The sequence below is a fragment of the Protopterus annectens genome, chromosome 1.part2 (assembly GCF_019279795.1).
Source record: "Protopterus annectens isolate FY-2018-M chromosome 1.part2, PAN1.0, whole genome shotgun sequence".
Lineage (NCBI taxonomy): Eukaryota > Metazoa > Chordata > Ceratodontiformes > Protopteridae > Protopterus > Protopterus annectens.
Genome location: NC_056727.1, coordinates 440,120,384 through 440,146,224, shown reverse-complemented (window position 1 = coordinate 440,146,224; position 25,841 = coordinate 440,120,384). Strand labels below are relative to the sequence as shown.

Sequence of the window (25,841 nt, the reverse complement as noted above, 5' to 3'; positions counted from 1 at the left end):
CAGGCCTAGTCCTTTTTGGGTACCAAAAACAGTCTTGAGTAATAACCTTGTCCTTTTTCCTGTTCTGGTACTGTCTGAATGGCCCCGATATCCATGAGGGACGCTTCCTGTTTCTGTGCCTCTGCCCATTGATTTTTTAGCAGATCTGGCCAACCATCTGCCCTTGGCAGAGTATGGAAATGGAATCTGTATCCCTGTGATACGGTGTTTAGTACCCACTTGTCCTGGGTTATTAACTGCCAATTTTGAGCAAAAAGTGCTAATTTTCCTCCTATGGGTGCTGCCAAAAGATAAGTGCTTGGTGTAGGCAGAGGGAAGTCATTGGGATTGCTTTCTGTAGGTTTGCACATCTCCTCCAGATTTGGAGGTGGAAGCGCCCCATTGCTTTGACCTGTATGAATCTTGCACCTGGTATCTGGAACCCTTAGGGCATCTGGATTTGCCCCTTTGAGCTCACTCTGACAGGACAAAGACCAATTTTTTGTAGGCCAGTGTCTACTGAATATGGGTGGCTGCACTTGTAAGAAGTCTAACAGTTTGCATAGAATTAGCTTTTGTCTTACATTTTCTTTAAAACCTCTTCTACCAAACAGAGAATCATGCTGTAAAGGTGCATCTAGCAATTTAGCTTCAACATGCTCAGGCAAATTTTGTTCCTTTAACCAAGCATGCCTCCTAATCACAGATTCCAGTAACTGCGGCCCTGCAGAGGCCTCCAAGGAATCAAAACCACATTGCAAAGTATGCTTTCCAACTTGTTTGGCTGCATGTAATAAGTTCTGCAATTCTTTATTTTCTGCACATTCTGAAATCAACATCATTTTCTGTTTCAGCAATCCCATAACATGTTGTTGGTACTTAAGCATATGAAATTGACAGTGTAAGGCCCTGATTGCCAAGGTTGCAGAAGTATAAACCTTTTTTCCCTGTCTAGTGCCTTGAACCTCTGTCAGAGGGTAGGATTTTTTGATGTTGAGGCCTTGACTCCCTTTGGCCTCTGTGAAATAGTTTCAGGATCAGCAGCAGGGTTTCTAAATAAAAGTTTATGGGAGTCAGGGGACCCTGTAATATCTGTCAGGCTTACTGGGAGCTGGAGGTAAGGAATCAGAGGTCAAGCTTGACTCAAACACATCATCCACAATGTCTAAAACAGGGGGAATGGCTAAAGACTTGTGCTGCGGGAGAAGGAAATCCCAGAGCCTCTGATTCAGAGAAGTCTTGACTCTCCCAGTGAAAATGCTCCCTCAAAATATGCAAGGTTTCTCCAAATTAATAATCCTCAGGAGGAGATGCAGATGGAATAGACTCCTCAGCATCCTCACAGGGAGGTATAGATAAACTCCTGATCAGAAGAGGAATCAGAAGAAATAGAAACCTGATCTGAAGATTCATAATCAGTGTCTTGCCTAGACCGCTTATCTGGAGGGGGATGGGGGATGGGTACCCCTGATCAAGGTAACTTGGTCTTCAGCCATTTTGATTATCGTTTTTTTAGGCATAGAGACCTGGGCACGTGGCTCATGCATCTTTTTTTAGTTTTGCAGCTGTAGTCTGTTTGATATACAAATGTTGAGGTCTGAATACACCCTCAGAAGCCGGTGCCTGCTTAGCGGCTCTGGACCTATCAGAGGGAGATGCATCCGTTGGTCCAATACCTTAAGTATCTTGCGGCATGCCAGACTCCACATGGGTGTCGGTAGAGGCCTGCGACTCAAAGGTAGGAGGTATCAGGGGCTGCGAAAGCACCTCAGAATACCGGCGACTGGCTTAAGAGAAGCTTAGTCAGTTTTGGATCTCAACTGCCTTTCTCTGTCCTTTTCTGTGTGTTTATGTACTCTGGTAGTCTGATTGCTATCAGACGACATTTCTGGGTAGTTAAATCCGTTTCCAAAATACTTTGATGCAAAAGTATACCAACGCTTAATAGTGCGTTGGTTAAATGTAGCACAAAACTGACGGCCAGGCACGTTGTGATCAGGGCCTAGGCAAGGAATACAGTATAAATGGAAATCCTTATGAGGTATTTGCTTCCCACAAGTAATACAATTAACTTTCGGACATCGGTAAAAAGCAAGAAAAAGTTTTCCCCAATGGGGTACTTAGCTTTAGTGAAGACTTCAGTTCTGAAACTCAAACTCGAATATTAGTAGTCTGCCAACCAGCGCTTGCGAAATCTCTGCTTCAGGCACCGCACAAGAAAGACTAAAGAAAATGGCGTTGGCTGCATGTTTCATATCCCTGATGACCTGATGTCATGAAAGAGAAGACCGCAACCAATGCAGGACCCAAGACTTTGGAATTCAGGCTGAGGGCAACCTGCCAGCGGATTACCCAAATGTAATGACTGCAACAGTGAAACACTAAGAACATCTTGGGAGAGGGAAAAGCAATCACTGAAAGGGTCTGGATCCTGCATCCCAAGAAAATTTGGTCCTTTTAAGGGTGTCAGGATCGACTTGAGGTGGAGTTTGAAACCCAAAGGGGGCTTGAATAAATTAGGTCATCCAGATTCCTATCATCAGTTTGCAAAAGGTTATGACCATGGTGAAAGAGACAAACCATCAGTACTGCAGAAAGACCAAAAGGCAAAGCACAGAACTGAAAATTTGAGGAAGAAACAGACTAAATCCTTTAAGAGAAATTGCTGAAGGAATAGAGGAAACCATGACAGAAGGAACCTTCCAGGGGGGGGGGGGGCTGGCTGAACACTGCCTTGAACAAAAAGGTCCTGAATAAGAGGAAGAAAAATTGAGAATGTAAGGAGACTGCAATATCCCTGAAAGAGGAGGAAGGGATTTCCAAGTCATGAAGTGAAGGTTTTGGATAATTGAAAGACCAAGAATTTATGGTGATGTGTTGCCAAATTAGAAGAGACAGTTAACCCATAAGAAAAGGGAATATGGCTGCGAAGGGTAAATGGTCAGAGGCAGACTTGTAAGGAAAGAAACTTCCACCCTGTAGAATCCTTAGAAGGAAAATGTCTTACTCCAAGGGTTGATTAGGATGTCTATGCACAAAGGAGTCTTAGAAAGGTAGCTCACTTGAAACTTGGTTACAGGAAAGAAAAATCTCAAGGTCCTGCATAAACCTTTCAGGATAAAGGGAATGTTAAGTGGTCTGCAGCAGCAGAGCCAGGCAGATAAAGTGTCTCAGGTAAATTCCCAACATCTTCAAGGAGAGACTGCAACCAGAAATACCTCCTGATAACTGAACCCTGATGCAGCCACCTCACTACAGGCATCATAGCTGCACTTGGTGAACAACCTCCGAAGTAGAACACTATACGAAGTGGCAGAGGACTTAACCTCAGTCAGCCAAAAACACCACCCAAGCTTAGACAGTAGAGTCAGAATTTGGGAGCTTTCTCGTGGAAATTGCCATTTTAATAATGAGGTCCCCAAATGACAGCTTCTCAATACTGAAGTCAGGGACGAGGAGTCATCTGATACTAAGGGAAGAGGGAAATGGATCTGAAGCATAAGCAAGGGATTCTTCCCCATCCCCAAACTCCAGCTCTTCTTCAGAGGGATTAGAAGCCTCAAATCTTAACATTGAATTAAAAGCAACAGGGGAGGGCACAGACAAAACTTGATGGGGCCGTAAAGTCATGACGGCTTTAAAAAGACAGTGAAATCTTGCCACTCTGTGGGGGGTTCCTTAGAAACAAGGACCATATGCCTGGCCATAAGACTACTCTGAGGAGGTTCTGAAAGTACAGTTTTGTACCTACCATAAATGTAGATGTCCGATAAATATGCAACTGCAGTCATAACATATGGGTTGTCCTGCCTCAGGCAGCCCTCGGTCGGCCGGATTCCAAAGTCTGGGTCTGACGTCGGCTGATGTCGCATTTCTCTCCGATGTCAGAGCGGCTGGAGTATATAAGCATCGGCCGACGCCATCTTCAGTGTTTCTTGCCCCAGATGCCAGTTGCCCTCCAATGGAGGCTGTAATCAAATTGGAAGACAAAAATAGGTTTCCAGACAATAAATAAGCAATAAACAGATACACCATAACAGATAACCCCAGCTAAGGATAATAGGGATAGGAGTGGACCCAAGGCATAGAGGGGAAGGAGGGAGGGAAAACCCGACTGCAGTTGCATACCTATCGGACATCTACATTTATGGTAGGTACAAAACTGTACTATGTCCTTCAAGAATGCAACTGCAGTCATAACATATGGGTTGAATACCATAGCTTAGCTGGGGGAGGTGGTATGCTCTAGGAAAAGGATGGTGTAGCTATCAATCCCTGCAGGACTGCCGAAGCAAACCCTGCTCTGGATCTGGAATATAAAGGGAGGTTGTAGTGTTTGTAAAATGTATGCACGGAGCTCCATGTGGCAGCTTCTAGAATGTCTTTTGTAGGCACCCCTCTTAAAAAGGCTGTAAAGGTGGCTGTAGCTCTGGTGGAGTGTGGTCTGACATTGGCTGGCACACTCTTTCCATGGAAGGAATTACAGAATCTGATGCAATGTCCAATCCATTTTGAAATGGTCTGCTTGGAAATTGCTTTTCCTTGTATTCCAGGGGCGTAAGCTACAAAAAGCTGATCAGACTTCCTACTGGTCTTGGTTCTGTCTAGGTAGTAGCGAAGTTGTCTGTGTATGTCACATCTTTCCCCTTTGTTCTCAGGATTGGGAAAGAAAGTAGGCAGATGAATTGCTTGATTTAAAGAAACCCTGGATACCACTTTTGGCAGGAAAGTAGGGTTGGTTCGTAGGGAGACCCTGTCTCTGTGAAAAGTTATGAACGGTGGTATTGCCATTAAGGCCTGTAATTCCGAAACCCTTCTTGCTGAGGTTATGGACAGCAGGAAAGCTGTCTTCCAGGAAAGAAATTGTAACTCCACAGAAGCTGCTGGCTCGAAGGGAGGTAGCCAATTTTTCTAGGACAATATTGAGGTCCCAAGCTGGTACTGGTGCCTTTCTTGGGGGCTTTATATTCTTGATTCCTCTAAGAAATTGCCTTAGCAAAGGATGTGAAAACACATGTGGATCAGTGTTGTATCTAGCTGAGATAGCTGAAGCATGTATTTTTATGGAAGAGTATGAGAGTCTGTTATGTAACATATCTGCCAAGTATTCCAGAATGAGAGGGATGCTCAAAAGTGATGCATCATGACCCTTGTTGGTATTCCAAATGCTGAATCTCTTCCATTTGGCTGAGTAAGCTTTGCTGGTGGATGGTCTGCGGGCTTCTGTTAGTATCTGCTGAACTTCCTTGGAGAGAGGTAAATTGAGGTTATTTATGGGATTTCCCAAGCTGTTAGCTGTAGAGTCTGGATGTTGGGATGAATAGTCCTGAAGTTGTGTTGAGTCAAAAGTTGAGGCCATTGTGGAAGGGCCCACGTTTTGTTGTGACATATGCTCCGTAGTAGTGGGTACCAGTGTTGTCTTGGCCAGTCTGGAGCTATTAGGATCCCCTTCGGTTGCTCTGCCTTGATCTTTAATAACACTGTGGTCATCAGTGGCAGGGGTGGAAATGCATAAATTATTAGGGAGTTCCAGTTGAATGAGAGGGCATCTACTTTCCATGCTTGTGGAGGATATGTCCTTGAGCAGAACTTGTGTAAGTGATGATTGAGGTGGGAGGCAAATAGGTCCACGTCTGGCCTGCCCCATCTCGAGGTGAGTCGTATAAAGATGTCTGGATGTAGCCTCCATTCGTGGGGGTCCAGGAAATTCCTGCTTAGACTGTCCGCCAGAACATTGTCTTTGCCTGGAACAAACTGGGATTGTAGCTGTATGTTTAGACCCAGTGATGTTTCCCAAAGATTCATTGTCAGTCTGCAAAGGGGGGGAAGAATGAGTGCCCCCCTGCTTGTTTATGTACCACATCACAGTGGTGTTGTCTGCCCGTATTAGTAGGTGGCCTTGTTGAAGTTGTTGTCCAAAGGCCTCGATGGCATGCATTACTGCAAGCATTTTTTTGGTTGCGTTTCCTTTGGGGACCATTGCCCTTGAATACATCTGCCCTCCATGTGTGCCCCCCCATCCAAGGTCTGAGGCGTCTGTGGTCATTGTCTGTGTTGAGGTTTTTTTGAACGACATGCCTGTATTTAACTGGCTTACTGTGGCCCACCATAGAAATTCCTTTTGTAGACATGGAATGAGTGGAATAATTGCTTCTAGTTTGTTGCTGTGTTGAGACCATAAGCTTTTTAAGTACCATTGAAGCTTTCTCATGTGTAGTCTTGCTAGTGGGACCAAGAGAATGCAGGATGCCATGTAACCCAGTGCCTGTAGGAAACTCCTTGCAGTCATCTGGGTGAGCTTTGCTAAACTTTTGAAGTAATGAGTTAACCTCTTTTGCTCGTCTTCTGTCAGGTAAGCCATTTGAGAGGCTGTGTCTAGTTTGGCTCATAAGAAGGTTATTTGCTGGGATGGCTGAAGTCTTGACTTTTGAAAGTTGACTGTGCATCCCAGAGCCTGTAGCAAGTGTATGACATAATTCAAGTTTTTTTGTCAAGGTTAGTTTGTTGTCCGCTTATATGAGGCAATCGTCCAGGTACAGGTAGATTTGAATCCCCTGGAGCCTGCAATGAGCAATTACTGATGCCAGGCATTTCATGAATACTCTAGGCGCAGTAGATAAGCCAAATGGCAATGCTGAGAATTGATAATGCTCTGGCCCTGCAAGACATCTGAGGTATCTTCTGCAGCTGTGTCTGATAGGGACATGCAGGTATGCCTCCTTGAGGTCCAGAGTAATCAGCCAAGACCCCTTGCCCAGCATGGGAAGGAGTTGCTGTAAAGTCAGCATTTTGAACTTTGGTACTATGAGAAAAGTGTTTAGAGCGGACAAGTCCAGTATTGGTCTCCACTGAGTTTCTTTTCTTGGAACAGTCTTGAATAAAACCCCTGACCTTGTTCTTGTTGTGGAACTTTTTCTATTGCTTTGATCCGAGCAAGCAGAGAAATTTGCTTGATAGCCTCTGCCCTCTGATTTTGTGGAAGGTTTGGCATGCCTTGTTTTCTTGGCAAAGTATGAAAGTGGAACCTGTAACCGTGGTCTATAATGTCCAGTATCCATTTGTCTTTTGTCAGTTTGTGCCAACTTCTTGAAAACGGAGATAACTTTCCGCCCAAAGGAGCTTCTGTTTGCTCCTTGGTCAGCGGAAGTAGAGGAAAGTCATTGAGCTTGTCCCTGCGGGACAGGAGAAACCCCTGTCACTTCTTTGGTTTGTTGGTTGCCATTGTCGTCCCCTGTAGTAACCTCTGTATTGGCCTCTTCCTCGGGCACGCCTGTTTTTACCTCTTTGAAATCTTTCAGGATTAGGAAAGGACCAGTTTTTTGAAGGCCAGTTCCTGCTGAATCTGGGCGGCTGAACTTGGAGGAAATCTTTGACTGTCTGTACTGACTTGGCTTTTTCCTCAATGGACTTTAACACATCTTTAGCATTAGCACCAAAAAGCTTGTTCTTTTCCAAGGGTGCATCAAGAAGTTTTGCCTTAACATGATCTGGTAAAGGTTGTTCTTTTAGCCATGCACGTCTATGAATGACCACCCCTGTCATAGCTGCCCTACATGAAGCCTCCAATGCATCATATCCACACTGCAAAAAATGATTGCTAACTTGCTGAGAATTATGCACAGCCTCCTGCAAAGACTTCCTATCTAAAGGTTCAGGAGAGGCAAACTTTTCTGTAAATCATCTAACAGGAAATCCTGATATTGAAACATGTAAGAGACAATTGAGAGCTCTCAAAGTAGTGGAGGTGTAGACCTTCTTCCCCCATCTCTAAGGACCTTGCTTCCCTGTCGGAAGGCAAAGGATTTTTGGATGTGGTAGCTGAAACCCCTTTAGGCCCCTGGGAAATTGTTTCTAAATCAACAGCATGGGCCCTAAATAAATGAGAATGGGTTTCTGGAACCCTATAGTATCTGTCAGGCTTGACAGGAGCAGGAGGAAGAGTATCAGGGGTAACACTGGAATCAGAGTATAAATCGTCCAAAACATCAAGCACAGGAGGTATAGCTAAGGGTCTGTGTTGAGGCTTTTTAAGGAAGGTTCGAAGGCGCTTTCTGGAATCAGAAAATTACTGGCCTTGCCACTTAAAATGCTCTCTCATGGAATGCAGAACTTCCCCAAAAGAAATATCCTCAGGAGGGGAGGGTGAGGGGATGGAGTCCTCTGCATCTGAATCCTATAGGTCTGGAAGGGCTCTTCCTGGCTTTCAGAGGGAACAGAGTCCTCAGAATCTTCATCTGAGGGCAGAGGGTCAGGGGGTTCAACCCTGGGCCTCTTATCAGAAGGAGGCTGGGATCCTCTCTCAGGATGGGCCTGGAAGCCTCTGATCAGAGAAATTAAATCTGCGGCCATGGACATGATCTGAGTTTCAGGAGTAGTCTGAGGTATGTTTTTAGCAGTAAGATGTTTGGACTTGCAGGCTGCCTTGGCACGTGTGTAGGCCTTGATAGACATGGGAGGCCTAGCCGCTCCACGTGCAGGAGTTACCTTATCAACAGCAATGGTCTCGGGCATTTCCTCCGTTTCGGTATCCGGAGGAAAATCAATAACTGGCGGAGTGGCCTCCGGTATAAGTAATGCGGTGTCTTCGGTTCGGAGCGGTGGAATAACCGCCTCAGAGGGAACCGGAGCACTCACGGTTAGTTTTGGCGTGGTGTCTGTTGAAGACGCGGGCAGAGGATGTCGGTCCGGTCTTTTCGTTTCTTAGGAGTCTGCGTTGTCTGTTCCGACGGCATTGTATAATCAAATTTTTCGCCAAAAAAGTCTTCAGCGAACTCCGCCCGGCACCTGAGAGGCGCTTGTTGAAGCGAGCACAGGCCGAGATGTCGTGGTCTGGGCCAAGGCAAGGGGGGCAGTAAGAGTGGAAATCCTTCTGAGGTATTTGTTTACCACAAGACAAACAATTTACTTTTTCAGTAATTTCTGACATTGGCTGAGGCAAGAAAAGGTCCCCAACAGGGTACTTAGCTTTTTTGATGACTTCGGTTTCGAAGAATACAGGGGCTGACCGACCGGCACTTGCGAACTGCTTCTGCTTCGGGCACCGCGCGGCAAGAAAGACTGAAGATGGCGTCGGCTGATGCTTATATACTCCAGCCGCTCTGACTGAGAGAAATGCGACATCAGCTGACGTTGGACCCAGACTTTGGAATCCGGCCGACCGAGGGCTGCCTGAGGCAGGACAACCCATATGTTATGACTGCAGTTGCATTCTTGAGGGACATCCCTGCCTACCCTCAAAAAGGAAACCAGGCACTTCCTCCCAGGCTAGCATATGAACAATTCACCTAGGCCCTACAGATACAAGCTGCATTCCCCCACACCAGGCGCCTGAGAGTGCGCTTGTTAAAGCAGGCACAGGCAGCACAGGCCGAGACGTCGTGGTCTGGGCCCAGGCAAGGAAGGCAATAAGAGTGGAAGTCTTTATGAGGTATTTGTTTACCACAAGACAAACAATTAACTTTCTCAATTTGTTCTGACATCGACTGAGGCAAGAAAAAATGTTCCCCAACGGGGTACTTAGCTTTTAGATGACTTCGGTACTGTAAACACAGGAGCTGACCGACCGGCACTTGCGAACTGCTTCTGCTTCGGGCACCGCGCGGCAAGAAAGACTGAAGATGGTGTCGGCCGATGCCTTTGTACTCCAGCCATTCTGACGTTGGAGAGGGGGCGACACCAGCCGGGCCCGGACTTTGGAATCCGGCCGACCAAGGGCTGCCTGAGGCAGGACGGCCCATATGTTATGACTGCAGTTGCATTCTTGAAGGACATCCAGGCACTTCCTCCCAGACTAGCATATGAACAATTCACCTAGGCCCTACAGATACAAGCTGCATTCCCCCACACCTGTCTGTAGCAGATGTACACTCTGTCTAAGTAGACATTCAGACACCCAGCCTGGTGTCAGCCTCTAATGGGGTTGAGAAAGTGAACGGGTGTTGGGACCAGACAGTTCTTTGGTTCTACACCTGACCCAACAAAGACGTCCAAAGCAGAGGCTGGACAGCAGAACACACATCTTTGTTGGACTTTTCTGGTACATGACATCCGAGTGGATGGAACGCTCTACTGGAGCCAACAAACTTCAGAAGCAGATTACATGGATAAAGAGAACAGATAGCTGTGCAGGATCTTGGGTATGAAGGCCTAGCAAATATTGCAAGCGTGTGACTGTGGATGCACCTAAACAGAAAAGGCACTGCTTGAATATCTTTGAGACATCTGTCTCCCACACTCCTATTTCCTCTTTCTTGAAGACGTGTAAAACAAGTAATAAAAACAAGAGAAATGGAAAAAGGGCCCCCAATGGGGTACTTCTCTGCCTTCAGTTTGGTAGCTAAAACAGGAACTTGGACCAAAAAAAAAAAAAAAAAGGTTCAGATGGGTGGCAAAACTCACAGGATTTTGAGTCTTACTCCAAATATGTACCTTATGTCTCGGATGTAGAACACATGTACTGTGCTTGTAAGGGCCCAAGTCTTTCATATACTAACCAGATATTACAACTACAGTAAAAGCAGGATATCCCTTTAGTAAGGAATATTGCGTTAGTAATGTCCACTTACGACAAAATCTTTAGGCTGAAGACAGAATCTGACAGAATCTAAAGATCTTTCAGAAGCATAAATGGCTGAAGAATTTCCTTAGGTTCAGCAGTGGTTTGAAAATCAGTTCCCTCAAGCAGAAACCATGAAATTTCCCTTTTGAACTTGAGTTAGTTGCTGACCCACAACTGCCCTTTAAAATTTGAGGGATAAGCATGTAGCAGCCAAAACACAAAACCATCAAATGAAATGGAAAGGAAAAAATAATTTAAATTTCTTGGGAAAGATTAGTTGCATCATTTTAAGTGAACAGAGTTTACATTTCCCTACACAAAAATTTACTGGCTCTGCGGAGGATTGAAAAGCCACGAATATAAGCAACTCTGAGATGTGAAGCACTGAAATTGGCAAGAACTGAAGGCTTCTAGCGATGATGGCTGTGCAAGTCTCTCAAAATACTGACATGAAGCAAGTGGGGTGACCAAAGTACTGCGAAGTGACCTTCTCTAGTCATACAGCACACTGTGTACTCTACACATACAATGTAGTCCACTTAAAGCACTACAGTACAACAGTTTCTTGGGTCAGTAACAAGTTTATCCACCAGCAATAAACACACTGCAGGACTAATCAACTTTATTACAAGCAATACTGCAAAATTCTAACTTCACACATTGACAGATTAAGACAGTTTAAATGGTCCCCAAATACAATTCAACATCTGTACAAGGACAGAAATATTCTAGCCAGAAAGCTTCACACAATGGAACTCCATCATAACTATCACTGTGCTGCAGTAAAAGTTGATGGGTTGTAGATGACATGTGCAATTCTCATTTAATGGTCCAATTTTATATTAAATGAATTGAGTGGTCCAATGCAAAACAGTGTCAAGGATTCTTCAGTGCACAGTGGCAATCACAAGTTGCCAATAGAATGTGCAAGTTTACCAAGTGCTGTCCTTAGTTCATCAAGAGCAAAACTGCTGAAATACTTATGCAACTTTCAAAACACCTGGTAGAGTGGTACAAGCAAGTAGGCTAGCCCTTCAAAAGCTTAAACAGGAAAATTAAGTTTCACCTAAAGTCCCCACGATATGCAAGCCCATGTGTGTAACAATCTCTGCAATGCTTTACACCAGGTTCCTTTTCAATTCATTGCAACAGAGTGAAAATTTACTGGCTGAAAATAATTACAAGGCATGGAATGTCAGAACAGCAGATATTCTAAGCAAAATGTCTAATGGACAAACTTTAGTACCAATCTCAACTTTTCAGTAAATTGAAGTACATCTGGAATGGTCATGAAAATGCAGATTAGCTGGCCAGTAAGCAGGCAAATTAAAAGTAGGGTTCATCCAGCTAGCATCCACTGTAATGCTACACTACTATTAACATACAAGTGGCATGATTAAGTTTTCCTCGAGCACAAAGGTTTGCCTTCTATTTCAGTAGCTCCAAGTTTTTCACCCAAGTAGACATAGTCCTTGAGCTCTTCTGTACTGCTGCAAGCCCACATATGCCTTGTACCTGTTTTGAATAGAACAGGAATAAAGAAGATTTGCATAAAAGGTTTTTATATGGGATTAAAATCAAAAGCACTGCAGAAACAAGAATATACTTTTAGATAGAAAACATTACCTGATACTAGCAACATAAGGACCACTGCAAGTGTGACAAGTTACAGCCTTGCTCATTTTCACATTTGAAAAATGCAACTGCCTACGCATTTTATTACTAATGCCTGTAATAACAGTGTTAGCCATTAGAAGCATAGTGCAAGTTAGTTTTCAGAGCCAAGTACAGCAGCCTATGGTGAACAAGCAACAGCACCAAATAGGTCTCAAGCGTAAGAGAAAAAAAATAAGCTATGTTTTACCATAACATTCCATGTGTTGTTGATCTTCGTTCATTCATTACTGATGGGTTATCAGTAAGTCCTCAGAACAGAGCTGGCCATATATCAAGCTCGCTTCAGCCCAAAAACTCTCGGGCCAAGGTCCTACCCAGAACGGTCTGCTCCCGGTTACCTCAGATAGAGTTTGCAAGTTGACAGACAAAAATGAAGGCTACCTCTGGTCATAACAGACCTACAATAAAGGAGTATACGAGATCAACCAGGAACCTCCAGAGGGGGAGTAATGAATGAACCAAGATAAACACAGATGGAACATTATGGCAAGACATAACTTCTTTATCTGATGTTGTTGATCTTCGTTCATTCCTTATTGATGGGACAGAGTCCCCAAGTACCTGTATCCCTGGGTGGCCCTCATGGAAGGACATTCCTGAGCACCATGGAGCCAAAAGAAGCTCTACCTCATTTGTAATGAAGAATAAAGGTATGAGGTTTGGCCCAAGTTGCAGCTGAGCAAATATCATTGAGGGAAGCCTTAGCATGGAAAGCTGCAGAAGTTGCCACGGACTTTGTAGAATGTGCTTTTACTCTGAGGCAAGGTGACATTGTTCTTACTGTAGATAAAGGTAATGCAATCTCTCAACCATGAAGCCAATGTAACCGGAGACTAGATTACCTAGTCTTGGTCCAGAAAAAGCTAGAAATAGTTGGTCTGATTTATGGGTAGATTTTGTTCTGTCTAGATAAAATCGTATTTGCCCATGAACATCCAAGGAGTGCAGGCAATACTCTCCCCTGGTGGAGTTGGAGTTTTTGTCTCTTTCGGCTTTTTCCCCGGTTAGGGGTCACCACAGCAGAACTCCGGTCCGCTACTGACTGGCAGTAGATTTTTTACGTACTGGCTTGCCGGGCCCAACGCACAACCTTCAACGAAGGAATGCCCATTCACGCACGTCGCCACACAGAAAGACGCTCTGAGAATCGAACTGGCAACGTCTGTGAGGTGACAACGCTACAGAAGCACCACCACCGCAATACTCTCCCCTGCTCTCCCCTGTTGGGGTGGTTAAGAAAAAATACTGAAAGATTAACAGATTGGTTGACAGACTGCTCTGACACCACTTTTTGTAAAAAGGAAGAATTACTTCTCAGTGATACCCTAATCCTTATGGAAGATTAGGTAGGGAGGTTTGATGTACAAGGCTTGAAGTTCTGACAAGCATCTGGCCGATGTGACTGCAATCAGAAAAAGTTTTCCACGAGAGATATTTTAAATCACATGAAGACGCAGGTTCAAAGGGGGAAGCTGTTAAGGCTTGCAGGACTAAGGCCAAATCCCAAGGTTGTGCTGGTTCTAAGGGAGGTTTTAGGTGAAGAACCCCCTTGAAGAAAGTGTTAGAGTATATGGGACATGAGCGACGAACCCTGAAAACCAGTGTGGAAATTCGAAATGGTAGCTAAATGCACATGAGTAGTAGAGACAGACACCCCAGAGTGGAAAAGGTGAGAAGTAATCCAAAACCACCGAAACTGGGGCTGACAAGGGGTCTGTTTATTTGCTGCCCAGAAAGAAAACCTTTTCCATTTATTGAGATAGAGTAGTCTGGTGGACGATTTATGAGATGCAATAAGAATATTGCGCACTGGGGATGAGAGGTTTTCCTGCCTGGCAATCACTGGAAGTGGAGAAACCAAGCTGTCAGCTTCAGGGCTGTCAGACCTGGTGGATGGGAGATCAACGTTGGGGATGGATTCATGGTTGATCTAGCAGGTGAGGCCAGAGGAAGGGAACTGCTGTGCTTTCTTCACAAACTGGCAGAAGAGGGGGAGAGGAGGATAAGCATAAAGTAGACCAGAGGGCCAAGCGTGGACTAGAGCATCTCTCAGACTGTCCCTGGGGGGGGGTCAGGGCAAAATAGTTACTGCATTTGAAGTTGATTGGGGAGGAGACTAGATTGCAGCAAGTCTGGCCCCAACGGTTGAAAATTTTTGCCTCTATCACAGGGCTGAGGGACCACAGGGCTGAGGGACCACTCGTGACGTTGTAGAAAGCACCTGCTCAATCTGTCCGCTATAACTTTGCAGCTCCTAGGAATGTGCACTGCAATTAGAAAGCGGTTGGTAGCAGTCGCCCATTGCCATATTCAAGGCCTTTCGACATAATGGACAAGATCTGGTGCCCCCTTGCTTGTTAATATACCAGACCACTGGCATGTTGTCTGATTGGATTGCAATAGTCCCTGATGGAAGGATGGAATGAAATGCTTGCAATGCTAGTCACACCACCCTCAGTTCCAGGACATATATACAAAAGGGCCTCCGTCTCAGACCAGGTGCCTTGGATAGAGTTTCCCCCGGACATAGCCCCCCCATCAGGGAGGCATCCATGGTCACTGTGGCTTGGGGCTGAAGGGGAGAGACCATTGTTGGGGATTTCAGGACGTCCAGCAGAGTAAATTTTGCTTGCATCTCCGAGTTGCACTTATCTGAAAAAACAAAGGATGTTCTAGAGGGTACCACTGAGTGAGAAGGAGCCTCATGTGGAATCTGGCTAGAGGAACAATGGTGATCGTGGCTGCTACTGACCCCAAGAGTTGGAGTATAGTTCAAGCGGGAGATTTGTGGCAACAGAGCAGCAGTTGAACCCGTTTGCCTTATTCTTTGAAGCCTGCGGTCCGCAAGAGATGCTGTGAAAGTGCCCAACAGTACCCCGATGAATTCCAAAAACTGGGATAGGGTCGTGTTGGACTTCTCCCAGTTTATAGTAATTGCCAGGCATTGTGCTGTGAGAGTGTAGTGCAGACCTTCTTCCAGTAGATGCTTGGTGGAGGCAGTGAGGAGCCAGTCTAGATATAGAAATGCCTGGAATCCTTGAAGTTGCAACAGAGCAATAACCAGTGCCATGCATTTGGTGAACACTCTGGGGGCTGTAGAGAGACCGAAGGGCAGTGCTTGAAATTGGTGGCGACTGGCTCCTATGCAGAAGCAGGTATCGTCTTGAGCGTTTGTCCATTTTTATGTGGCAATACGCATCTTGAAGATATACAGAGCACATCCAATCATCTTCTCCAGAAGAGGAAGGATAGACTGAACCATGACCATCCAGAATTTCTCTGTTTTTATAAATTTGTTCAGTGTGCCGAGATCCAGAATTGGTCTCCAGTCCCCTGTCTTTTTTGGCACTAAAAAGAACAGAGTAAACACCGGATCCTATCTGGTCTGGGGGTACAGTTTGGAAGACTCCTTTTTGTAGCAGCTTTTGGATTTCGTGTGCTGCTGCTTCCTTTTGACTGGGTGGAACATCGGGTAATACTCTGGATGAGGTTGGACAAAGATGGAAGGGGATGCGATAGTCTCTAGATATTATCCCTTGTACCCAAGAGTCTGTGGTTATGTTTCACCAGGCAGTGGGGTACAAGGAGAAATGACCTCAGACTGCTTCCAGAGGAGAGCAGTCTAGCAACGCTTCAGGAGGGCTGATAGGGTTGGCCAGAGAAAGAATCTCTGGAACACCAGTTTCTCTGACCTCCTCTGCTCCAAAAGGGGAGTCTTCCATTGGAGTTTCACCTCTGCCTCTAGGGGAGAACTCGGCACGTGCGTCATGGAAAGAGCCCTGTGATTTCCTGTGCCACATCTTCCCGCTCCTCTGATTTCTGGAGTAGAATCGTTGAGTGGAGTGCGACACCCAACAGCAGACAGGGTCTTGCCATCTTGTTCGCACCTTGCCATCGTATCTAACTTTAGGGCCAAACAAAAACAGCCTCAATGGGGGCGATCATGAAGGAAGCCTTAAAGGAGTCCGCAAAGGTGCATCCAGGTACGTCTGGTGACTACACCTGTGCCTGACACTCTAGCCACTCCTTCCGTTGCGAGAGAAATAAGATGCATGGAAGAATTGGAAATGGACTCCAGGGTGGCTGAGAAGCTATGTTGTCACAGACCTCATCAGAAACCGCTCCTGCCAAGGTTTCAGAGAGTTGGTTGATAAGATCCATCTGGAGCAGTGCCAAATAGTTCAAAGACCTGCCGGCGAAGGTCGAAGCAAAAGTACAGTTGTGTACACTTACCATAAAATGTAGATGTTGCATTCACTGTTGGTCATCACATTTGGGTTATCTTCCTGCAGGTTAGCCCTCAGTTGGCCTGAATACCAGTCTTGGGATTTCGGCATCGGATGCTGTCGCTTCTTCCAGGACATCAGGGGTATAAAACGTGCATCCGGCACCATTATATCAGATTTTCTTGCCCCAGATGCCAGGAGCCCCCAAAATAGGAAGCAAAAAGCAAATACCACTGATATAATCTATACCAATCAAAAGAGATAGGTAGAAGTAAAGAGAAGTCAGGGGGGTGCAGGGAGGGTAACCAGGACTGCAACAGTTAAAACACTAACATCTACATTTATAAGTGTACACAGCTGTAATATGTTCTTTGTGTTTCACTGTTGCAGTCATCACATTTGGGTTGATTCCCAAAGCTGAGGATGGGTGGAGGTATTTAAGAAGCATTAGGGATGGCAATCAGGCCCTGTAAGACTGCTGTGGCAAATCCAGCTCTGGATTTAGAAGAGATAGGCAAGTGGTAATACTTGGTGAAAGTGTGTACAGAGCTCCAGGTTGCAGCTTCCAGGATGTCCCTGGTAGGGACTCCCCCCAAGAAAAACTGCAGAGGTTGATATAGCGCTACTGGAATGTGTTCTGATCCCCTGTGGGGTAGGTTTCCCATGATATTTGTAGCAGAAATGGATGCAGTGTGCTAGCTATTTAGAAATGGTTTGCTTTGAAATGGCCTTGCCCTCTGCCCCCACAGCAAAGCTGACTAGCAGCTGGTCAGATTTTCTGAAAGGCTTAGTCCTGTCCAGATAGAACATAAGCTGCATGTGCACGCTCAGGGAGTGAATGATCCTTTCCCCTTTATTTTGAGGATTAGGGAAAACAGTGTGGCTTTAAACCAGTCCATTCATTTGCCAACTTGATACCACCTTGGGCATAAATTAAGAGGAGTTGGTCCTGAGGGAAACCCTGTCTGCATGAAAGATAATGAAGGGTTCCACGGCCATAATGGCCTGCAATTCAGACACTCTTCTTGCTGAAATGATTTCGAAGTAGAGCCACTTTCCATGAGAGGAATTTTAACTCTGCTGTAGCAGCAGGTTCAAAGGGCAGAAGCGTGAGATTTTCCAATACAAAGTTAAGGTCCCAGGCTGGAGTGGGAGTTCTCCTGGGGAGTCTTGGATTTTTTTGCTCCTCTCAGGAACTGTTTGACCAGAGGATGAGAAGAGGGGTGGCTCTGCGTTATGAGCAGAGATGGCTGAGGCATGAATCTTAACTGAACAGAAGGATAAGCCCTTGTAGAGCATTTCTGTTAAGTAATCTAGTATATGAGGTAAGCTGGGCACAGTTGTGGCACAGTTGTGGAACAGTATCTTTTCCACTTTTCCAAATAGGATTTTCTAGTACTAGGCCTCCTTGCCTCCAGAATGACATCCAGCACCTGCTTACTGAGTTGCTGGTAATGAGTTCAGGGGATGAGCCAGGCTGCTAGGTTTAGGGTCTGGAGCTGAAGGTGCAAAATCTGTCCCTCCTGCTGGGACAGCAAGGAAGGGGTCTGAGGCAGTTGCCATGGTGACACTGTCAGACAGCACAAAAAGAGGGTAGCAGTGCTGGCATGGCCAGTCGGGTGCAATCAGGATTGTCCTAGGCTTGCCCTGTTTTATCTTTAGTAGAACCTCCGAGAGGAGGGGCAGAGGGGGAAAGGCATAGGTGGATAGGCTTTCCCAGGTAAAAGGACAGGGAATCCACTTTCCAAGCTTGGCTGTGGGGAGTTCTGGTGCAATATTTGCCCACTTGATAGTTCTGAGGGGAAGCAAAGAGGCCCATCTCTGGTGCCCCCCCCCCATCTGTCCCTCAAAAGCTTGAATATTTTGGGTTCCAATTTCCACTCGTGTGGGTCCATGAGATTTCTGCTCAAGTCATCTGCCAGTGAATTTAGTTTGCCTGTCAGGAATTGAGCTTGCAGGTGCACTTGGTTGCTCAAGGCTGTGTTCCACAGAGCCATAGCTAATTAGCAGCGTGTAGGAATGGGCTCTTCCCTGCTCATGTACCACATAACTGTGGTGTTGTCTGTCTTTACCGATAGTTGTCCTGGAAGAATAAGGCCTTTGAAGGCTGTCAGAGCATTCTGCACAGCTAACATTTCTTTTTGACTGACATGCAGGTAGATTTGCTTTGGGTTCCATTTGCCTTGAATGCATTGTCCTGCCATGCAAGCCCCCCCCAAAGCATATTCTGATGAGTCAGTTAGGGTTTGGGCGGCAAGGGATTGAGTGAAAGGGAGTCCCTTGTGGTAGCAGGCCTCTGCCCACCAAAGGAACTCTATCCTTGGACAAGGAATGATAGGAATCATTGTTTCCAGGTCCTGAGAATGTTGAAACTAGAGACTTAAGTACCACTGAAGTTTCCTCATATGCAGTCTTGTATATGGAATTAGTAGAACGCAAGAGGCCATGAACCCTGGGTCTTGCAGTACTTTTCTTGCAGATAGCTGGGTTTTGGTGGCCAGTAGTTTGTCAAATAAATTTGTTTTTGTGGAGTGAGGAGTGCCATCTGGGAAGTTTTGTTCAAGCTTGCTCCCAGGAATACAATCTGTTGGGCTCGGTACCCGATGTGATTTCTTTTTGACAGTGTACCCCCAGTGAATTTAAAAAAGTCTCTTTACAAATATCAATGCTGTAGTAGCAATTCCTGACTGTCTGCCTGAATGGCAATCGTCCAACTAAGAATAAATTTGAATTGTTCTCTGCCTGCAATATGCAATGGCTGGAGCTAGGCATTTTGGGAATACCCTGGGCGCAGTAGATATTCCAAAGGGAAGTGCAGAGAATGGATAGTGCACCGAGCCTGCTCTGAAACCAATTTCCTTATGGGGATGTGCAGATAAGCTTTTTAGGGTTGCCAACCAGGAATCCTTGGCCAACATAAGAAGCAGCTGCTGGAGAGTAAGCATTTTGAATTTTGGAACCACCAGAAAGGTGTTGAGAACAGACAGATCCAGGATAGGACGCAGTTTTTCTTCTGGGTACCAGAAACAGCCTGGAATAAAAGCCTTGTCCCCCTTGTTCTGCTGGGACAGGTTGAATAGCCTTGAAATTGAGAAGAGGGAGTACTTGCTTTTGGGCCTCTGCCCACTGGTTGGGGGGGGGGGTTGTCTGGCCATCCACTTGGGGTTGGGAGTGAGTGGAAGTGGAACCTGTATCCCTGGGGTTGGGAGTGAGTGGAAGTGGAACCTGTATCCCTGGGAAAATGTTTTAAGACCCCATCTGTCCTGGGTAATGTACTCCCAGTTTTTGGCATGCAGGACAGGTTTCCCTCCTAAAGGTGCAGTATTTGGGCAAGGCTTGGAAGAGTTAAGGATAAGTCATTGTGAGATTTTTACCATAGGATGGCAGCTTACTACTCCCAGTTTTGGAGGTGGGAGTACTCCATTGCTTAGATCTGTGCATGCCCAGATGCTTCTAAGGCATCAAAACCACATTGCAAAATATGTTTACCAACTTGGTTAGCAGAATGCATCAATTCTTGTAAATCTTTGTGTTCTGCACAATCAGGAATCATTTTCTGTTTAATTAGTTCCATAATATGCTGCTGATACTTTAACATGACACTGGCAATTTAAAGCCATGATGACAAGAGTAGCAGAGGTGTAAACCACCTTATCCCATCTGTCTAAAGCCCTAGAATCCCTGTGCGAAGGGGTAGGATTTTTGGCTGTCGTAGCCTTAATGCCTTTAGGTCCCTGAGAAATGGTATCTGGGTCTGCAGTAGGATTCTTAGAGGAATTTGTGGGAGTCAGGTATTCTATAGTACCGGTCAGGTTTCCTGGGAGCTGGAGACAAAGTATCACGGGTAAGGCTGGATTCCAAGAAGACAGCTACAATTTCCAGAACAGGAGGGATAGCTAGAGGCCTGTGCTGAGGCAAGTTTAAAAATTCCAAGTCACTTTTTGGACTGAGTAGTCCTGGCTCTCCCAGCAGAAATGCTACCAAAGGGTATGCAGGTTTCACCAAAAGAAAAATCTTCTGGTGGGGAAGCAGAGGGAATGGAATCCTCTGCAATAGAATCCTCAGATAGATGAGGGTATGTCCTGGTAATCAGAAGGATCAGAGTTATCAGAAGGAAATTCAGTTCTTGGTCTTTTTGAGGGGGAGATCAAGAGCAAAAGAATTTAGTGACAAAAACAGCCCGACAACGAATAGTTCAGGTGCTGAAGAAGGCACAAAACAGACAGCAAGGGCCGTCTCGGTCTGGGCCTAAACAGGTGACGCAGTAAGAATGAAAATCTGAGGTATTTGCTTTCTACAAGCAAGACAATTAAATTTTTTTCTGGCATCTGTTAGAGCAAGAAAAAAAAAGGATCCCCAACAAGAGTACTCCTCTTTTAGAAGACTTCCGGTCTGAAACTCAAAAAGTGAAAATTTCAGGAGGTGGCCAAACTGCTTGGGGCACCACACGGCAAGAAAGACTGATGTAATTGCGTCGGCTGCATGTTTTATACCCCTGACGACCTGACATCATGGAAGCGATAGCATCCAATGCAGAAATCCCAAGACTCTGGTATTCAGGCAGACTTGAGGGCTACCTGCAGGCAAATAACCCAAATGTGATGACCGCAACAGTGAAACACGAAGAACATCACATGCTTCCCTAGTCTATCGCCTGGGACTCCTTGTTGGGCGGATGGACAGTTTGGCTCTCCTATGCAAAGTCTTTCTTAGTTGCAGCCACCACCATGGCATGACCAATGTGGATGCTCAGATGGGGGTGATAAGGTTTTATCAGATGGGGGTGATAAGATTTTATCAGGCCTCCATGGTATGGCTTCCAGGGTGTCAGGAGCCTTCCATGTGGGCTGGACAAGCTCAGCCACCAGCGGGATAACCCAGGAGTTAGGGGGCCAGGCAAGAAAAGCCTGCAGGAATACTGATTCCTGTGAGGAAGGATTAGAGGACTTCCAGTCACCTCTCTGGTGATATACAAAAGGACACCTCAGAGGGTGACCATGGGGACCCTTCCCTGCCAAAGTCCTAGCTTCAAAGACTCTTCAGTGGAGTTAATGTGCTTCCTCTTGCACAAAGTTTTGGGGGTACTTCCCGAGTGGAAGGTTCTGAGGAAGACTAAGATGCGGTCTCCTGAGGAGGAGAAACTAAGAGGCCCTTGTGCCCGGTGGTTGTGGCTTGTGAGAGTTGCAGCACAGAGGGGGGAAGAAAACTCTGACAAAGGGTTTGCCAGTGGAGGCAAGCGCCCTCTCCATGGCCTGGAAGGCCAGCTTGCCCAAGGAGGGATGAGAGCCCCGAACCAAGCATGACAACCTCGGAACTGGGGTCACACCCCACCCAGACGAGCCGACCCCCAGACCAGGAGTCTCAAGAGGACTATGAAGCGCGAGATAGGGAGAATTCCCGGAGGGTACCTTAGGGAAAAAAATGCACTGGGGGCCACGAGGACGACTCCGGCTCCAAAGTGAGATCCACTGTTGGGGTCGGAGGGAGGAAAGCCGTCTGAGTAATGGGCTATAGATACTTGGATGGATGGAAGTTGAAGGATGAAGGAGTGTACGTTGGAGTTCAAGGAGATACAACATTCACCTTAAGGAGGGAACGTGGGTTTAGACGGTTGAGAGAGACCTCTGGCCACAAGCAACTGGTCAACAAGCCGCAACACATCTTGCTCAGAGAGGCTCCTGGTCAACCTCAGAGAAACCAGACGGCGATTCTGGCCTTTCTTGAAAAGGACTATATTGGCCACCAATGAATTTATCCAAGGAAGGAAAGTAGAGTACTTATAGTCCTTGTTAATGCGAGAGGTGCAGAGCTCGGAACTGAGGATGTCTGTACCAAAGAATTGTGTCAAACGGTGTATGGACCATAAAAGCAAGTGTCTACACCAATGGGTACGGTGCCATCAAGGTGTCTGTATTGGTAACTGACTGTGCCGAAAAGGACTGCACTGAAGAGCATGTCAGTGCCGAAAGTGTCTGCACTGTGGAGGACAGTCATACTCTGAGACGAAGGGGATTGCACCAACGGTGTCGAAGGAGACTGTACCTGCATGGATGTGTCGGTAAGGGCTGAGATGGAACTGTCAAAGCCATAGGGGTCTGCACTGGGAACTCTGGTGCTGGTGTCAATAAGGAGGACATGGCTGGAGCAAGAATCAACTGGGGCGGTGCCATACCTAGAACCGAAAGGGTCACAGGTGTCAGCGCCGTGGTAGTCATTTTCACCTTATGAGTGGACTTCCTGCGATCTCCAGAGGGAGATGAAGTGAGCGACCTCAATGAGGAAGAATGCCTCTTACGAGGTTTAGCAGGAGGGGGTGAGCCCTCCGACCCAGAGAGGAGAATAATGCAAGAAACTGTTTGAAAAACTTAAAAATAGAAACTATATAAACTTTCAAAAAGTTATTCACTTAGCTGAAGAGAGTGGCTTGACACGGCTATACAGCAACGTGACAAGATATGAGGTAACCGGTAGCACAGCATTCTGGGTAGGATCTTGGCTTGAGAGTTTTTGGTTGACATGAGATTGATATATGGCCGGCTCGGTTCAGAGGACGAACAGAAAACCCATGAGTACGAAATGAACGAAGATAATCAGTTCTGACATTTTCTTCAATTAATTCTTTGGACACAAATGCAGGAAGTCAACCAAAATGAGATGGGTATGCAATATTTGCCTCTTTAGTATACACACATGTAAAGAATTCATGAGCACAGTTTATAGTAACTTTAAAAGGCGATGTACTTTGTGTACTCACCAAGGCTGGCCATGTACTTTGTCTGTGTACTTACCAAGGCTGACATTTTCCTCTAACTCCACTTAAGACCCAGACATGAGGTACAGAATCTTACTGAAGGAGCCATATTTTCAGAGAAAACAGAAGGGCTCCTTAATGCCTTATGTGAGGGTGGGGGTGGAAGAATGAAATCTATTCCTTACACAGGAGAGGAAGACATAGGATTAGGAAAGGAACAATCTTGGCTGTGGCATATGTACCTGGCTTAAAGGAGTCAGATTCATAGGCAAGTACTAGGCTAGCTAGCCTTACTAAGCTTATCGTAAGCTTATAAGCTTATCCAATTTCCCTTCAAAGGTGAAAAGGGAAACCTGCACCTTGTGCCTGTAAGGTTAACCATTATGCCAACACCTCAATCAATGAAGGAATGGTTAACCCTTTACCAAATAGCTACTTTTTTTTTCAAATTTATAAAAAAGCTGAGGCAGAGTGCTCATTTAAGAGGATTCCTTTGACAACCAGGGTTTACAACTTACTGCGGAAGGCATTCCTAATGCACAAGTCAAAGGGAGTCTCATCCCTCTGCTCAAGGACAGCCTTAAAACCACAGTTTCTTGCAAACCCTGCAGCATTTTAGAAGATTAAGGTACAATTGTGAGAAAAATCTGTCACATCAGAAGTTCAGACTGGGCTGCTGCTGCAAAAATGACAAACATGAAATCAGCCGCTGGGCTTTCACATCCACACAATTGGCCAGCCTCACTGAGCTCTACATACAGAGCACAGGCCCTTGCACATGAAGACACATGCAATTCTATGTCCAAGAGGTGCAGTCAGTGCTTTCTATTTTTTGTCATGAAACCTCAGACAACACACTCAAAAAAGAGCAGGGAACTACAAAATATTAATATCACTTGCAGAATCCTGTCTTTTTTGTACTGGAAATGAGGAGGGCTGTACTAAAAGGGAGAGTGGGAATGTGTACTGCTGCAACTCCCACTTGCACATTCTATTACCCTGTAAAAGACCTTAAGGATGGGCAAACACGGGTAGGCACTTTTCTATCTCTGCAGCCAGCTTGGACATTGGCATCATGAGGTAATGTAGCAATTGCCTCATGTTTACAGACAGCCACTTAAATTCTAGAACAGATTAATACAGTAAGCGAGATGTAGCTTACACAAAAATCACTGGAGGCAAGACCCACATACAGAAAAATGCTAAACAAGTTTTAACACAACAAATCAAGGTCCAGACAGACCAATATGTGCAGAGGTGCTCGCATGTAACGTTACACAAACCTTAAACTCACTGAAGGCAGCATCTGGGAGTCCCAACTCCCACAACACAAACTATTCCGTGTAATAGTACGCAATGCAATATTTTGATCATAGAAGACTCCAGAGACGCACTGATGTTCTCACCAGGTTGAGAAAGTTCAGTTGCCTGACAGGGGCCAGACTATGGAAACACTTGGATCATTAAATCACAAGTACCAGTATGACTCAACCATGGTCCATGTAGATAGTAAATGACTAGATATACCTCCCTGGATTATATGAAGACACCCGACAGAGCTCTCAGAATGTGTCACAGGTAGGTACGAGCCTAGCACAGAGCAACATTCTACCTTCTCCAAGGATGATGCCACAACAAGAGAAAATGAGTGACTAATTGACTTGGCTACTGGTGCCACTCCAAGTGGGTCCAATACTTTTGTCAGCCTGGGAGAATATGACTGATGGGCCACGCTGCTTTGTCATGGATGGCCTGAATCTGTTGCCACTAGGCTTTGATACTGGCCAAAACATCATGTCCTACAGTACTTTAGGCAATACCAAACAGATAGGCCTAACAAAATCTAGTCACAGTAAGCTAAAGGTATCACTGCTCAATGCTAGGATTCTCAAAGTACAGTTTTGTACCTACCATAAATGTAGATGTTAGAGTGCTAATACAGCTGCAGTCATAACAGATGGGTTCTCCTGCCGTCAGGCGGGTCCTCGGTCGGCCGTATTCCAAAGTCTAGGTCCGGCGCCGGTTGTTGTCGCTTCTTCCCTGACGCCAGTGCGACAGGGGTATAAAAGAACCAACCGACGCCATGTTCTTCAGTTTTTCTTGCCCCCAGATGTCAGGTGCCCCCAGAAGGAAGGCAATACATAAAATTATGAAGTAATGCAATATAATAAAAAAAACAGTAGTTGCAAGCAAATACACCATAAAAGAATACCCGTAGAGGGGAAGGAGGGAGGGAAACCTGGACTGCAGCTGTATTAGCACTCGAACATCTACATTTATGGTAGGTACAAAACTGTACTACGTTCATCGTGCATACAGCTGCAGTCATAACAGATGGGTAGAATCCCAAAGCTAAGAAAGGGGTGGTAGGCACTAGGTGGAACTAGGAGCCAAAATGCCCTGCAAGACTGCAGTGGCAAAGCCTGCTCTAGATTTGGAGTATAATGGTAGGTTGTAGTGTTTGGAGAAGGTATGCACAGAACTCCAAGTGGCTGCTTCCAAGATATCCTTGGTAGGAACTCCTCTGAGGAAGGCTGCAGAGGTGGCTGTGGCCCTTGTGGAGTGAGTTCTAATGCCTGTAGAACAGTTTTGCCATGAAAGGAATAGCAAAAGCGTATGCAGTGGGCTATCTATTTTGAGATTGTCTGCT

The 25,841-nt window shown here is 45.7% G+C and overlaps 1 protein-coding gene across 1 annotated transcript in view; it reads right to left on the bottom strand.

The window, feature by feature from the left end:
• Positions 1–11,098: 11,098 nt before the first annotated feature.
• The window catches only part of LOC122789432 (cofilin-2-like), a 177,594-nt gene continuing 162,851 nt past the window's right edge, over positions 11,099–25,841 (bottom strand). The window contains exon 4 of the mRNA XM_044056891.1: positions 11,099–12,052. Coding sequence (XP_043912826.1) covers positions 11,934–12,052 — 119 coding nt within the window. The 3' untranslated portion in view covers positions 11,099–11,933. The remainder of the gene's footprint in view (positions 12,053–25,841) is intronic.